The sequence below is a fragment of the Lampris incognitus genome, chromosome 12 (genome assembly GCF_029633865.1).
Source record: "Lampris incognitus isolate fLamInc1 chromosome 12, fLamInc1.hap2, whole genome shotgun sequence".
Classification (NCBI taxonomy): domain Eukaryota; kingdom Metazoa; phylum Chordata; class Actinopteri; order Lampriformes; family Lampridae; genus Lampris; species Lampris incognitus.
In genome coordinates, this window is record NC_079222.1 from 25,379,644 (window position 1) to 25,397,544 (window position 17,901).

The window sequence follows — 17,901 nt, forward strand, 5'->3', positions numbered from 1 at the left end:
ATACACACCCACTACTACTACTACTACTACTACTACTACTACTACTACTACTACTACTACTACTACTTTCAGCTGCTCCTGTTAGGGGTCACCACAGCGGATCATCTGTTTCCATCTCTTCCTGTCCTGTGTATCTTCCTCTGTCACGCCAGTCACCTGCATGTCCTCCCTCACCACATCCATAAACCTTCTCTTTGGTCTTCCTCTTTTCCTCTTCCCTGGCAGCTCCATGTTAAGCATCATTCTCCAAATACACCCATCATCTCTCCTCCGCACATGACCAAGCCATCTCAATCATGTCTCTCTTGCTTGGTCTCCAAACTGTCCAACCTGAGCTGTCCCTCTAATATACTCGTTCCTAATCCTGCCCTTCTCTGTCACTCCCAATGAAAATCTTAGCATCTTCAACTCTGCCACCTTCAGCTCCGCCTCCTGTCTTTTTGTCATTGCCACTGTCTTCAAACCATACAACACGGTAGCTGGTCTCACTACCATCTTGTAAACCTTCCCTTTAACTCTTGCTGTGGTACCCTTTTGTTGCAAATCACTCCTGACACTCTTCTCCACCCTGCCTGCATTCTCTTCTTCACCGCTCTTCCACACTCCCCGTTACATTGAACAGTTGACTTCAAGTATTTAAACTCACATGCCTTTGTCACCTCTACTGCTTGAATCCTCACCATCCTGCTGTCCTCCCTCTCGTTCACGCATATGTATTCTATGTTGCGCCTACTGACTTTCATACCTCTTCTCTCCAGTGCATACCTCCACCTCTCCAGGCTCTCCTCAACCTGCTCCCTACTCTCACTACAGATCACAATGTCACCCGCAAACATCATAGTCCACATGGACTCCTGCCTGATCTCGTCCGTCAACCTGTCCATCACCATTGCAAACAAGAAAGGGCTCAGAACGGATCTTTGATGTAGTCCCACCTCCACCTTGAACCCATCTATCATTCCAACTGCACACCTCACCATTGTCACACTGTCCTCATACATATCCTGCACCACTCCTACATACTTCTCTGCCACTCCCAACTTCCTCATACAATACCAGACCTCCTCTCACGGCACCCTGTCATACGCTTTCTCTAAATCCACAAACACATAATGTAACTCCTTCTGGCCTTCTCTATACTTCTCCATCAACATTCTCAAAGCAATCATACATATGCACATTATCACATTATACCACATAATTCTTTTGAAGCTCACATCAACAATGTTACTCGGTCTGCATACTTCCACCTACGCAATATTAATCGTATTCACCCGTCACTTACACCTAACAGCACCGCCATACTCATTCACACCCTGGTTACATCCTGTATTGACTACTGCAAATCTATCTTCTTTGGTCTTCCCCTCAAGTGTCTTCATGAACTTCAATTGGTCCAGAATCCAGCTGCACGTGTCATTACCAGAACTCCTTCCATAGATCATATCACTCCTGTTCTTCAGCAACTCGACTGGCTCCCTGTTAAATACCGTATTGACTTCAAGATCCTGCTTCTCACCTTTAAGGCCCTTAATAAGCTAGCTCCTTCATATCTTCCTGAACTCCTTCATATCCACACGCCCTCCCGCACTCTCAGATCCTCTTCTGCTCTCCAACTCACTACACTATCGGCCTGCTTGACTACTATGGGGTCTAGAGCCTTCAGTCATTCTGCCCCCCGCCTATGGAACTCTCTTCCACAAGACATTCTCAACATTGACTCTCTTTCAACCTTCAAATCCCATCTCAAAACGCACCTTTTCAAACTGACATATTCAGTCTGATCCATGCTTCATTGAGTTTTGTGCTGATGATGATTTTATAATCTGCTGTATTAACTTTTTTTTGTCTACCCTGCTTTGTTTTGATTTTATGCTGTCTGATACAGTGCTGATTGTTTTTTTTAATTGTGTTCTGTAAGCTGTCTTTGAGTACTCTGAAAGACTCCCACAAATAAAATGTATTATTATTATTACAATTACGCAGAGACAGTTAACAATAGTTCAGTTATGCCTCAAGCTTCTAGCTGCATTGGTTCGAATTAACCAAGTGGCATACCCCATACAAGTCATTCATTCATCTATTCCCCCCCCCTTTTTTTTCTCCCCAATTGTATCCGGCCAATTATCCCACTCTTCCAAGCCTTCCCGGTCGCTGCTCCACCCCCTCTGCTGATCCGGGAAGGGCTGCAGACTACCACATGCCTCCTCCGATACATGTGGAGCCGCCAGCCACTTCTTTTCACCTGACAGTGAGGAGTTTCACCAGGCGGACATAGCGCATGGGAGGATCACGCTTTTCCTCCCAGTTCCCCCTACCCCCTGAAAAGGTGCCCCAACCAACCAGAGGAGGCACTAGTGCAGCGACCAGGACACATACCCACATCCAGCTTCCCACCCGCAGACATGGCCAATTGTGTCTGTAGGGACGCCTGACCAAGCCAGAGGTAACACGGGAATTCGAACCAATGATGCCCGTGTTGGTAGGCAACAGAACAGACCGCTACACCACCCGGATGCCCCCATTCACTCATTTATTAATTGTCCATACCCACTTAATCCAATACATGGTTGTGGGGGCTGCAGTCTTTCCCAGAAGACATTGAGTGGAGGGCAGGGAGACACCATGGACAGGTTGTAGTCACACAACCATTGCAGGACCAAAACACCAAATCATTTGTACAGCGTTAATACCTGGTCGATAGTCAGTTTTGAGTCTCCAGTTACCTAACATTCACACATATCCACATCCGGCTTCCCACCCGCAGACACGGCCAGTTGTGTCTGTACGGAATAGATCGCTACGCTACCTGGACGCAAAAAGCCTTACTTTTTTTTTTTTGATAGGAAATCATTAAATCACCATCCTTGTAACATATTGTCCCAACACAGCCTCATAAGTTTTGAAAACCTCATTCTGTTTTCAGAAGTTCGGCTGGTATTTAAAGATAACTCACAATGCTGCTCCTCCACCACTGAAGAGCTTTTTTCAGCTCCGCTCTGAGCACATGAGCAGAACCTCTCGATCTGCTCCAGACTCGGATTTAAACATCCCTCTGCGGCAGACTGCCTGTGGACATTCTTCTTTTTCATTTACGGCCGTTAAACACTGGGATATGCTTCCAGCTGAGCTTAAACTTGCACAGACTTTCATTCTTTTGCCCCTGGTGCAAAAAAAAAATGGGATATTGAGCAACCAGTCATGTCCACAATAATTTGACCGTTATTCTGATTTTTTTATTGCAATGAATTTTAATGGTTATAGTTGTGCTGGATTAATGTGCTGACATATGTTGATGTGTGCTTGTAGATTTGTGTGTATAATTGTTAGTGTGATAAAGACTATGTCATGGTGTTGCATGTAAATGAGTGTTTTTAGTGTCTGGTGATTGCTCTGTCTACCTACCCAGGGACCACAGATGGAAAATAGCTAATAGCTAAATCTGGCATAAATCATCTCTTCTATTTTTTTTTTTGATTCCCCCCCCCCCTTTTTCTCTCCAATTGGATCCGGCCAATTACCCCACTTTTCCGAGCCTTCCCGATCTCTGCTCCACCTGCTCTGCCAATCAATGGAGGGCTGCACACTACCACGTGCCTCCTCCGATACATGTGGAGTCGCCAGCCGCTTCTTTTCACCTGACAGTGGGGAGTTTCGCCCCGAACAGGCTCCCCGAACGACCAGCGCAGGCGCTAGTGCAACGACCAGAGTAGAGAGAATGCTGAATGTGACAACTTTTAGACAAATGCTTGTAATCCTAGGTTATAGATAAGTGGATTACAAAGCCACCCTATAGCGGATTTTAAACTCTACTCTATGCTAGTGTCACTTGGAAATACAGAAAGAAAAAAAGGCAAAATCAGAAAACGTCTGATTGGGAAATACTAAACTCGTCACGATAACCTAAATGTGAAGCTGAATTACATATAAAATACACACAAACTCAAGATTCACAACAAGTCAAAGGTGCTGTTGAGTTCAAATGGATACCAAAAATTGATCTTTAAACCATGTATACAATGGTCTTTTTATACTTGTTAACCAGATGTACGACTTTTATAATTGCATTTTTTTAAGTAATATTGTGAGGGAAAAAAATACAAAATGTTAAAAGGCAGAATGACAATAGTACCATACTATGTTTCCTTTTTTAGACCTGAAATATGTAATTTTACTCCATTAATATATTGCTTAATTTATCCATCTGAACCACAGAACTCAGGTTAGATAACACGAACTAGTATGTTTACCATTACAGAAGACAGTTCAGTCTCTGATTACCACTGGTAACAACACCAGTTTGCACCAGCTAGTGCAGCGACAAACTGTATTATTTATAAGGGTGTGGATACCTGCAGTCAGCTGAGACAGACGAAGTTAATTATATGAGTGATGAAACGTTTCTGTCACTAAACATTGTGTGATGAACTGATTCAACTTTCTGGGAGAGTGAGGGGTGTGTTTGGTATGTTAGTGACCAGTTGAAGGTAGTTGTCTGTGCACTGTGTAAAATTATAAAATGGAGTGTTGATAGGATGTGATGGAGTTATTGTCATTAAGTAGTCACAGTATGACCCTGTGATGGTCTGGCGGCCTGTCCAGGGTGTCTTCCCGCCTGCCGCGCAATGACTGCTGGGATAGGCTCCAGCATCCCCCCGACCCTGAGAGCAGGATAAGCGGTTTGGATAATGGATGGATGGATGGATGGATGGATAGTCCCAGTATGGCAGTATCATTACAGTAGTTGTAGTATGTGGCGATGAATGAAGAGCTGGTGTATTAGCACACTGATTGATTAATTGATTAATTGATTAATTGATGGATTTATTGATTGATTGATTGATTGATTGATTGATTGATTGATTGATTGATTGATTGATTGATTGATTTCTTGCTTGCTTGCTTGCTTGCTTGATTGATTGGACTCCTTGCATTAGTTTTGGATCGGATTGGATTGCACTTTATTAATTCCCAAAGGGGAAACTGGGTTGGTCACACACACACAGAATCACAAAAACTATAAGGGACACAAACAACACAATATATACAAGAGGGCATCATCGTTGCTTAAGAATCAACAAGCCTAAAAACAACTGTGATGTCAACGTCTAAACACTGAAAAACTTGGTCCAAGGATCCTATTTTTATGAGGTTAGGAAATACTGCTGAGCTGACGGCATTCGAGTGACAGTGGCTGCTACATTTTTGTAGTCTGAGAAATCAGTTTCAGCAGGTCTTTCTTGCTGTCGCCTACATCGAACAATATTAGAACACAGTTCTAGTGTAATGCTGTTTGTCTGTCCAACAGAACAGCCACATAGCCATCACGCCTCAAATGAATAAAATCACTTAACAGGGAAAAATCACAAATTTTAGTTTTAATGAAATGTAAAACTGAAGGCAAAACCTGAGGCCCAGGTATAAATTTCACTGAAGAATATTAACAGTGACAGTAACTTTCAGTATGATTTATTTATTAGTAAGAATAGGCCCTTTGAAAATATCATGTACTGCAGACAATTTCAGTTTTTGAATAAACGACTTAAGTCTATCTTTTTTCATGAAACCCTTTTAAACATCATATTTGCAGCAATGAGCACATCTTGTGTATCATGCTCAAACTCTGTGATGTAGGATGTGTACCTTCTCGCTGACAAAGAGGAAAATCCAACAATCCAAACAGCTCACCATATTTTACACCAGCAAACGCTATCTTACCTTGTACACTCCAATACCAGGGTCAGTTAGTGTAGTTCTGCTGGATGTGGATGGCTGAATGTCCTGTGCTGGGCTGGAGGTCTTGGATCCATTTTTGGTACTGTCTGAATTACTTGTATCATTGAGATCCAGCTTGGCTATGATACTGGTGCTGGTGGTCATGCTGTTGTTCTTACTGCTGACTGCAGCGATGTCATTTGTGTTGGCGTTGCTCGGCACAGCTGCAGGTGAGATTGGCACTGAGGGGCTCAGGCTTGCAGGCCTGGAACCTGGAGGAGGAGTTGAACTATGGGCTACATCAACACAGTCTTTTGGGGTGGGGCAGTCTGAAGGGTCAGTCTGAGAACGAATCAGCAGCTGGACTATATCATTGAGGCCCACATTGTAGTCAAACAGCGTCTGGCCATCTTCCATCTGAAACAAAAGACACAAACACACATAAATGGTCATGAACAAAGACAGCCTCACACCCATTTGTAATTTTACCCAGGCATAATCGACATGCCAAATACACAGTACACTTACGCACATACATGTGCAAAAATAATGTTCTCTGATTTCTTTCATTCTTGTGATATCAAATGATTGCGCTGCGGTGTGCTTGCGGACAAATATGCTACGCTGCTTGTCAAGGACAAACAAAGAACACAGTTGACAGAGACAACATTCCAGTACTAAGCTCCATAAGAGAAAACAACCATGTGCGGATACCGCTCTTAACAGCATCCACGGGACACAACGAAAACATTTTGCTTGACTAAATCTCTGCACCTTTACGTACACCAAGACTTGTTAAATCTTGTTAAAGCTTGCTTTTAAATACAGACGAAATCGACGGTCTCGGCTCTCCTTTCACAAGTACGCTGGTGGAGTATAATTAGTGATAAACTGCATTTAAAGACTTGAGCCAACTCCGAATGGAATAGCAAGTAGGCTGCCTTGAAAGACAACCATCTACAGTTGTTAAGTTGCTATTTGAACATACCGTTAAGTCATCGTCTGGTTTCTGATAAACATAAACATAGACATGGACATACTCCAGCTTTCAAATCAAAGCAAAAGGTGATGATGCATCTAAACCAACAAAACGGCTTTACGGGGAGAGAACACTAGCCTGGATTTTCCCTCAACCTCCCCTAGTGAGCTCCTCCAAATAATTCTAATATCAGTAATAATATTAATCAACATCATAATAATAACAATCACGATCATATTATCATACAATATAACATACTATTATTCCAGATAAGAAAAGTGGCAGGAATAGATATATGGTTGGGGGGGTGGGGGGTGTTCCGGGTTGCCATGGCGATCAATGTAGAGCCCCACCATCACACTCTCCCCTTGACCCCGTCTTTCTGGTTTTCAGATGGCAAGGCAGCACATTTTCAGTTATGGGGGGTGTCAAAACACAGCTGATTATCGTAGAATAAAGTCTTGAAAACGGACCGCTTTAAGTAGGGGCGCCCATTAGTAATTCCATCATTTTACCACACGGCGGTAAAACATTTACTTTAAAGACAAAGCCATGGAAAAGGAGCTTATAGTGGGACCTGCTAGCTCATTACAGATACCAGCTATTCATTTCATCCCCACACCTGAAAGCCCACACTGTGTCAGCGAGACAAACATGGCCGCCACTCTCGCTTTTCTTCTCCTACTTATTAGAGAGCAACAAGGGAAGTGGCCAAGGGCATAGCGGTGGAGGGAGAAGGAGCGAGCACAATTTCCCCCATTCCACCCTGTTCTTAATAGTCTCATGAAATTTAGATCAGAGGAGCTGCTGCTCAAAAGCGACCATGTAAGTGGGCTACACTCACCTGCCAGTCTCTCTGGCTGGCTTTAGCATTCAACCGGGGTTGTTTGTCTGTCTCTCTGCCAGACTGTGACCATTACGTGAGTCAGTCCCACTCATTGTCTATCCCTCTGCTTTGCCCCACACTGTTTAGTACTATAGACGTGTGTAAAGGACAAACATACAGACAGGAAATTGGTCACAGACTGCTGGACAGACGGGACAGAAATGCTGCTGAACAAAGACTAAGGTATGTCGCACAAACTGCAGCAGGCAGGCCCACTGTGAAAAAGTAAAGCGTAAATAGACAAAGAAAATCAGCCACACAGAAGATAAATCAGTCGTCATCCACAGTTTCAGACCGACATATATTCCATGGCTGGATCAAAGCTCGTAACTGCCCCAGCTTCCCACTGCAACATAATTACGATCAGTATAATGTGTATCCCAGCCCAGAAATAAGTAATAATCTTCTCACCGCCATGTTTTACAGCCTCAACCACAGCTAAATGACAGTCAAACATCCGAACAGGCAGTGTTGCTCAAATTTTCTTAAATATTTTTTGAGGCCGGGATATCTTTTTGGGGTAATGCTGGCATGTGATTACCAGTGACAGAAAATAATTCATACAGCCTTTCTTGTTCATTATAAATAATTCAGCATGATAAAAAAAAATCACATGGCTTCTGGTATCTTCATTCTATGACACTGTGAAGTGTGGATTATAATTAACGTTCCAGTGAGACATTTCAACCCCTAACACTGCATCTTTCAAAATCCTGTAGACCTACTCTGGACGCATGACTAAAAAATGATAACCACAACAAGTAAGATGGAGGAATGGTCAACATTTTTGGCACGCGAAAGAGTCCACATGTCGTAGTTTTAAATACAACAGTTGAAACCTCTAGTGAAACCTGTCAAATTTGTTTCCTGGTATGTTAATAGTTTGTGCAGCCAATTTCTAATCCTGGCAGACAACAAAGTAGAGCATAATAAAGAAAAACAAATTATTTTCAAGTAAAGAGAGAACTGTGGGTATCAAGATACCATAAGAAATAACTTGAACTAAATAGCCAGATAAATCTCTAATTGCATTATAATTTATTTTATGTATGTTCTTTGTTATCATATATATCTTATACACATATCTTATATATGTGATATATATATATATATATCATACATGATATATCATATATCTTATATATCATATATATTAACATATATCTTATATATGCAGGTGGTCTACAGAGAGGGGGGGCTGCTGCAACAAAATGTTCCATATGAAGAAGAATTCTGGGATTTCAGGATTTCTGAGAAGTCATAGCAGACCACAAAATGCTGCTCTTTGCTCAGTCGAGCCATCCAAACCCCCACTCCTCCATCTCCTGCCCAATTCTCCTTCATCCCCCTCCCGGCTCACAGGCCGCCTTAGCGAAGAGGGAAGAGTCAGGCAAGAGTGAAAGAATAAATAGGTCACAATACCAAAAACAATGACACGGTTTGTTTCCGTCCTACAACCACGTACTATCTTTTCCTCTGCTATACCTTCATTCATCACATCATTCTCACACACATCCACTCGTTTTTTGGTTGGCAAATTCATTCTGTAATCATTGTCGATCACCCGTGTAGGCGGCGAGGCATTTTTTTACGCTTCCATGTGTTGCCATCTTCCCTGTCTGACGATTGTTTATGGCTTTTAAGAAATGAATGCCTGAGAAAAATTCTGAGCAGCGCCATTTTAACAACTCAGTAGTGACCCCTTTATCCACGTTGCTCCCATTTGTAATGTGCCGTGCATGTTGCTTAAGCTAATTTAGCTTGTTTACAAGGCATAAGTGTTGTTTTACACACAATAATCACCTGAAACGCAACCACGCTTCAATCTGCTCTTTATTCGAACTACAATATGTAGGAAATCCATGCCACTGACTCTGTACTATATCCACAGGCGTGGGTGAATAAGATAGTGAATAAGATAGTTGTAATAGTATATATAGAATTATAGTAGCATAGCATCGTTATAATGCAAACACAACCTGACTGTCATACCTGGGTACACAGAGTACCATTTTATGTAATGCAACAAAATCCCACTAGCACCGAGGGAGGAAAAAAACTCAACTGTAATTTTATAGTGAATGATACGTGATGCCTATAGCCTAAACTAATCTTGATGGGGGACAAGATAGAATGGAGCAGATGGGGGATACTGTGGCTAGCCGTCAGTGAGCGACAGGCACTGCAGAAATGATCCGGGGATTTGGCTTTGTGGAGGCCAACGTCCATAAAGGCCAGCTCTGTAATTACAGCTCTAAATGGTTAGCAGCAAGTATCACGTTAACTACACATGGAGTTTCTCTTTCAAAGATTCTGAAAAGTACGTTTCTCCGTGACTCATTAAGTCAAGTCAGTTTTATTTGTATAGCCCAATATATCACAAATTACAAATTTGCCTCAAGGGGCTTTACAGCAACACAACATCCTGTCCTTAGACCCTCCCTCGCGTCGGATAAGGAACAACTCCCTAAAAACAAACCTTTAACGGGGAGAAAAAATAGGATGAAACCTCAGGGAGAGCAACAGAGGAGGGATCTCTCTCCCAAGATGGACAATGTGCAATGGATGTTGTGTTTACACAATTTACAGAATACAACATTGAAAGAGGCCTTTACACTGTATAGCTATCCTTATAGGCAGCTAGCCCTGTGCCAAGATATTTTGCCGTTATGGAGTTGAATTTGGGAAATGTCCTCGAGTCTGACAATTGTACGTGGGGATTCGGTGACACCTAGGCTAGTATTGGGTGTGGGGCCGACACCCGGCTAAAACGGAGTATCAGTATCCAAGACTTTAAATGGTAAATGGACTGCATTATGTATAGTGCTTTTCTAGTCTACCGACCACTCAACGTGTTTTACAGTATATGCCTCACACTCACCCATACATACACTGATGGCGGAGGCTGCCATGCAAGGCACCAACCTGCTCATCAGGAGCAGTTAAGGGTTCAGTGTCTTGCTCAAGGACACTTCGACACACTCACCGCAGGAGCCGGGGATCAAACCAGTGACCTTCTGATTACCAGATGACCCGCACTACCTCCTGAGCCACGCCGCCTCTTTACCCAGGACTAAAATTCGATGCCAAGGTCCATTCATAAGATGTTATAAATAAAGGCAAAATGCCCTGATTCACTGCAATTTTTGGCACATAGATGCCGTATTTCTTTAATGGTGGAAAAAAAAACTGATTCCATCTCAGTTAATTTGCTTATTCATTCCAAACGAATGGTCTAAGTTTTTCAGGAAAAGAAATGGATCAGACCGGTACTTGGTATCAGCCGATACTTAGAGATTTGTACTCGGAATCAGTATCAACAGGGAAAAAGTGTAATCAGGACAATCCCAAGTTGTAAGGGGGAAAAAACCCAAATAAACAATCTAACTTTGAGCTAAACAAATCAACATTAGGACAAAAACAAACCAAATGAGAACCAAATAGAGTCTGTTTTCTTCCTTCTATTATATCTTCAGAACTACTGAGAGAGTTGATGATCGTATGAGGTACGATTAAAAATCCTACATACTTGTCCTTAAAATAGCAATTACAATAAACAAATAAACACTAGAAAAACGCTATCTAATACTACATCGATGGCAATCTTGTTCTGAGCTGTAGCCTGCACGAGAACAACACTATGTTTGTCTAAATATCTGAAAGATTTACGTTCACCACTTCGTTTATCTGTGAGTCAGTTTCAAGGATAAAGACGTTCTGCCACAATATGTAGGCACATTTAGTATGTCTAAATGCAACTCCTCTCAATAAACACCCCCCCCCCTTTTCTCCCCAATTGTACTCTGCCAATTACCCTATTTTGCAAGTTGTCCCAGTCTCTGCTCCACCCCCTCTGCCAATCCGGGGAGGGCTGCAGACTACCACATGCCTCTCCGATACATGTGGGGTCGCCAGCCGCTTCTTTTCACCTGACGGTGAAGAGTTTCACCAGGGGGACGTAGCGCGTGGGAGGATCATGCTATTTCCCACATCCGGCTTCCCGTAGACACCGCCAAATGTCTGTAGGGACGCCCGACCAAGCCGAAGGTAACATGGGGATTCAAATTGGCGATCCCTGTGTTGGTAGGCAATGAAATAGACTGCTACGCTACCCGGACGCCCCTGAATACACATCTTACACACATAAATTTCTGGCACTGCAGCCTTAGCAACATAAGTGTTTTAACAGTAAAACAGGACCAAAATAAACAGATGTTCTCAGAGTAGTTTTATTAAATACGATAACAAAGCTATTACACCACTAAAATCCATTATTTAACATTAATCCTCAATCACATGAGCCTTTCTAGATTGAAAATTGCTTTGTTTTGCCATAGCTATAAACTGAGATTTTGTATGTTTAACAAAAATCCCACCATTTTAAGATCCCTACCCAAAGTGAACCTGACTAATCTTTTCATTCTACTTCTATTGGCTCAATATCGAAAGGGGTACATTATTACTCATTGGTATTGGTAAAAGGCCCAAAATAATATCAACGCACAAATACAAATGTGTTTCCTTTTTCGACAACACCTAAAACAACAAGTCGGTGTGGAGAACTAGTAGATTTTACTGTTATTCTTCCTAACGTAGCATACGGTTTAATAATTTCTGCAGCATTTCTCGACGCTTTACAACACAATTGGGTGACGCATGTAGCCTGTGCATCAAGGGTTCTTCATATATATATTTTGCAGGCCTGGATGTGAGGACTCCCCAAAGTGGCACAGCAGCCTCTATATGCAGCAAAGCAAAACAATTACATCTGAAAATAAGTGATTTTTTTTAGGACAATAACCCCTTTCTGCACAAACTGAGACACAAACAAACATACACTAGCTATTCTTCTCTTTATAATAGCTTACTGAACTGGGTTGGCCGAGTCTATCTTGAGGTTTTATAAATAACAACTACTGAACATCCTCCAGTGCCCATTTGGGTTTTTCAATGTGGGTATTTGGTCCGTTCTTTACAACACACTAAACAAAAAAGCAAACGCCACCATCAGTCAAGTGATCGCAAGTGGAGATAAAGGATTTTGTTTTTATCGTGGCACTCTCGACGGCTCACCGAATCCTTTGGCCAACTTTCAAGCAGATCACATTTTTAAGTAGATGACGGTCTGTTTTTCAAAACGTTTCCCTGACTCGATTTTAGCTGTCTGTTTTACACAACTTATTGTATGTGCTGTTTAGTTTTAACATGCAAAGGAATATAAGAGCATTTTTGATGAGCAGTATCTAACACAACCAACTGCAGAGAGGCGAAATTACTTCACGTCAACACCACAGAAAAAATTATATGGAAAAAAAACATGGAAAATGGTAGTGTAAGCAGGTATCGTAGCCAGAGCAGCAGTTTTCGACTATGAGCACCAGTATCCCAGATGGAGAACAGCAGTGGAAACCGTACTTTACACATTTCAGGTCTTACAGCAGATAGACGGCAAATAGAAAGGCTATAATGACCACTTAAATAAGCCGAGGATACTTCAGTAAAAACTTGGAAATGTTTGGGAGTGACATGCACCATGAAATCTGACTCCAGGTCATTGCCTGCCTCCGTCACTAAGGTTCAGCGCCCTGCTTTGTCCAGCGTGCCTCTCGGAGGAGAAGGGTGTGTTTGAGTGCATACACGGCTGCAGCCAAGTCTACTTCCCTGCAAAAACACCATGAAAGCCCAACATGCAACAAGGGCCCACTATTTGAGAAAATAAGATAAAAATCAACCCAAAACTCTACTCCAAGCAAAATTAAATTTCAACAACTTTGAGAGCACACCAACTGTCCAAATACAACGAGAAACATCAGCAGTGCTTTGACTCAACTAATGTTGAGAAAACCACTGGTTCGAACCAGTTGCTCCCTTAATATCCCTTAGTATAAGGAACCTGCAGACTTTTATCTCTAGGAGGGAAATCTGACAAAATCCTTTAAAAAATACACACTTAACACACTTTCTTAGGCAGGGTAAACAATTTAAAGCTATCAAATTAGAGGCCTTCAAAAAGAAAGTGGGCATCGAGCAGCAGGGCTCTACGGTCTATGAAGCCTGTGTCTAAGATACTGTCAATGATAAGGTAAAAACACAAAGCGGGCATGTACAGAAAAGTAAAGCTGAAACAGAAAAAGTGAGGTTGTTAGATTGAGACCCACATCAAGGGCATGCATGTCTATGAACTATTGAGCATACAGGCGCAGCGAGCTTTGGGGAAAAACAAGACGCCATTTTGAAAGGGACTCAGACTGGGTTATTCTGCAACTCTGGCCATATCCTAGGTTGAGTTTACCAGTGTGCGTGCATGTGTGTGTGTGTGTGTGTGTATGTGTGTGTGGGTGTGTGTGTGTGTGTGTGAACCTAAGCGCGCTAGCTAGTGCATGTTACGTGTCGATGCCTCATTCCATGTGCTACTTAGCACATGGAAATCCCCCCCCAATCAACCCTGCCCTTTTATTTTCCTGTGAGATGGAGGAAGCACGGGTCTGAAATGAAATTAAACCTCAGCCCTGGATAGCATGGACACCAGTCATTTCTTTGCTGCTATCACAAAAGTTTTTTGAGTAAGTTGTTTTTTTAAGTAAGGCCCTGCCTGGCTTTCAAATGAATGACGGTGCATTGTCCTTGAGTTTTGAGAAGGCTTCGCTTTTTGAATGTGCACAACTGCCGAGAACCATGTCAATAATGCATCCGGCGAACTGTTTTATGTTTTAACTAGTTCAGTATCATAAAACTCAAATGCCTCTATCTACATTTTAGTTCTCTAAAACGTCATTAGTGTCTCCCTAATATTCTTCTCCGAAACTCATTAGATTCCCAGGAGATTCTTGTAATTATTTTTGCAAAATTTCGCAAACTTTAAACCATTTCTGTTTTTTTCCAAAACATATATTTGGCCTTTAATGGTTCCTTTCTGAAAATAACTACTTTGATACACCGCACCGCTAAAAAAGCAGCACATTCTCAGCAGCGAAATGTGCTTCGCCATAAGTACACAGTAAAATCCGTCCTTTGACTTAAAAGGAGGAAACTTTAACCGTCACGTCCTATTTGAACACTATTAAATAATATATTAATCAGACTTTACTACTTCTGTTTTACACAAAGGTCAGACACGAGTGGTACGTGAGTGAATTCCTTTGGCCATGAAATCTGTATGACATTTTATAGAAAGGAAAAGTGTGATTAAACGCAAAAATTTCGAGAACAATTGTTTTTGTTGGCTTGTTGAGCTGGCTCCTGTTAGGGGTGGGGGTGGGGGGTGATGATCTTGGTCACTTCCTTGTGGGTTACTATTCAAACTATGATATCAGACACCACACTAAAACCATCAAGTGTCCTCATGGCTACCTCAGTGCTTAATACTATGACTAAATTAGTAAAATGAAGGCTGTTGATTAGTCATATACGCCCCATGCAACATGTTGACATGCATGCTACAGGCAGGCCTCTTTCTCACTGTCTCCCTCACACACACACACACACACTCACACACACACACACACACACACATACAAACACACACACGCACGCACACACCTGGGAAAGATATTATAGTCTTTATATCACTGTCTCAAAGTGCTGGCATTTAGTGGTCTCAGTCCTATGTAGCTGGAACAAGGAGCAGACTAAAAACAGTTTATAACAGTATGAATAATTGCATTTCTGTTATGATGTTAGCACAGTAGACAACTGCTGACTCAACAAGGTGAGCCAGTAATAAATCTACTCTGCCAGCAATAAATCTACTCTGTCAAAAGTGGAAAGTCTTCCCATCCGCTTTTGTTCTTGGCAAAAATATTTTGGTCTGTGAATTCTCATTTTACATTGTTAGTATTAAATATGACTCAAAGATACCCCCCCCCCCTCTACACTGTAGATGTTTTGCACGGCCCTGAATGACCACATGTTAAGTTATACCCTTACCAATGTATGCACTGTATGTGTGTATGCATGCAAGAAATGCATGCAATTGTAGGATGTTGTTATGAGAGAGACGATGGATACTGGTAGGGACAAAGACATTACAACTTCAGCCGGAAACGGTTTAGGTCGACAGACAAAACTAACTAATTTGACCACTATGACTATAATGTTGTGCACACAGAAACTCACAACTAATTTGACCACTATGACTATAATGTTGTGCACACAGAATCTCAAAACCATCTTTCTAGGTCTATGGGCCTATAGATATTTTTTTCAATTTTTTTATTATGCAGTGCCAAAATTGAAGGTTGTGTAACATTCAAAGCTAGTCAATTTCAGGTATCTTTCTGAGGATAGCCCTCTCCAAGTGTGCAGTGAAGACGGGAGGGTCAGCACGGAGGCACGCTGGTGTAAACACAACTCCACTTGCATGGATGGCAGGGCACGTGGAGCCACGCTTTCTCCCCTCCCTCACTTAAATTATTGTTAGCATCACCACAACAAACACACATACGCCGCATAAAACGTCACAAAAAGGGATATGCCGTCCAAGAGCTGGGTAGATACGCCGAAAACACCTTTAGCAGTTGCACGTGCGAGACGTTTGAAACAGCCCTGTGGTATAGATTTCTGTACGAGTGGGGCAACACACATGTCGAGCGAGCGATGTAGGCAGGGTATTTGCATCGCCTTCTTTGTATGTGGGAGAGCAGAGGCTGATATTTGACGTAGAGGGCGATGTTCTATTCTCTCGGCAATGTAAACAAACATGTCTATGTCTTAAAGGCATTGTTGCATGCATCTACTCAGTTGCAACAGTGCAACATAAGGTGACAGGTGATGGATGATGTGGCATCATCGTTTTTAAGGGTGGCAAACGGCGTTCCCCCCCAGCTCTTGCGCAAGAACTATTGGCAAATTCCTATCAAAACAGGAAGCTTGGGTCCTTAACACTTAACAAGCCCCTCGCACTTAAGCACCAAATTCTGCAAAGCACAAAATCGACTACTTGCATGACCTTACGCTAGGAAAACGCTTTTTTACCTGCTTTCCCCGGTAAAACAGCCGCTGCTGCTCCGGGTTTACATTGAAGATCTCCTGAATTTTCAACCGTAAAGACTCAATTTTGGTCAGTCTAGAAAGATCCTCAATGGTTCGCGTCTCCTTCCCGTCTATAGTGCGAATCTGAATCCACATCGTTGTATCGCCCCCGCTTCCGCTAAAAAATAAATATTGTATGCTATGAAAGCGAATACAAGGGTTAAGGGGGGGAAAGGGAGGTAAAATCGTAAACGTTTCAGTGCTCCATTGCTTTTTCTCTGCAGGGTAGAACGGTTCATGCAGGAGGTGTCTCACATGGGGATCGCGGCGCCAAGCAAATCTCGCGAAATAACGTTTAAGCGAGAACAATTTGCAATTAAAGGCACAGTTCCTCTGTGACGCATGACAAAGATAATCAGACGAATCTGCTAATGGCCGTGCAGATAGGCCACACTACTCGATGAATTAAGTTGAGAGAGTGACTGTGTTGTGTTGGTTGTTTTTTTTATCGCCGTTAATGTGGTTGTTGTTTTGCATTGTCCCATGTTCATTGCATGTGCAAATGCCCAGCCCTGATTCGCCGTGCAGTCAGGATGCACGGTTAGCTGGTTAGGTTAGTTTATTTGCAGCACTTTACAGTTTGTATTATCTAAACTACATATGTTGTGTTTTCACAGTTAGCTGCAACAATGATGGGTTTAGGAGAGGGTTTTTAAAAGATTTGATGTTTAACACAACAAAAAATTTATGGCATGCAAAAAGACGTATTTTATAATAGAATCGTTGGTCCCGGTGTTATGTGGGATATTTAAGTTTAATGTGGGTAAACATTCCTCAGTTTCTCCCCAACCCCCAATTCCACATAAACAGACTACTCATGTCGCCAACACAACCCAACCACAACATTACGTACATGTTCCTCTGGAGCGTTTCTTTATTATTTAGCGCCACCTATCGGTTTAATATGGAAACAGGTGGGTTTTCAGTCATCTGGATAAAAGATGTCCCTGCCACTCACAAGAATTATAAACCGCCGTTAAACTGATCTTTTTTTGCTATCTACTTTTTCTGCATTGTTCTACGTGATGCAAAAATTAAAGAGAAAAAAAAAAGTACAGCCCGTGTCTCATCAATAATGCATCTTGTTGTATTTGGCTTAAGGTAATAATGTGTCAAAAAACCATTGTAGGCTGAAGAAACGAGCAAGCCCAGTGAACAAGTAGAGTATCGATCAGCATTATAAACAGAAATACAGTCTCTGTACGACACACGACTACGTCAGTTTGCGCACATTTGCATTGGGCACGGGAAGGGGTGGTCACGGACAGCGCACCAAGTGTTCTTCCAGCCA

The 17,901-nt window shown here is 42.2% G+C and overlaps 1 protein-coding gene across 1 annotated transcript in view; it reads right to left on the reverse strand.

Moving 5' to 3' along the window:
- LOC130121935 (E3 ubiquitin-protein ligase UHRF2-like) overlaps positions 1-16,820 on the reverse strand; it is an 86,045-nt gene extending 69,225 nt beyond the window's left edge. Inside the window, exons 1-2 of the mRNA XM_056290917.1 lie at positions 16,554-16,820; positions 5,719-6,132 (exon numbers count right to left, since the gene is read on the reverse strand). Coding sequence (XP_056146892.1) covers positions 5,719-6,132; positions 16,554-16,706 — 567 coding nt within the window. The 5' untranslated portion in view covers positions 16,707-16,820. The remainder of the gene's footprint in view (positions 1-5,718; positions 6,133-16,553) is intronic.
- Between the last annotated feature and the right edge of the window lie 1,081 nt (positions 16,821-17,901).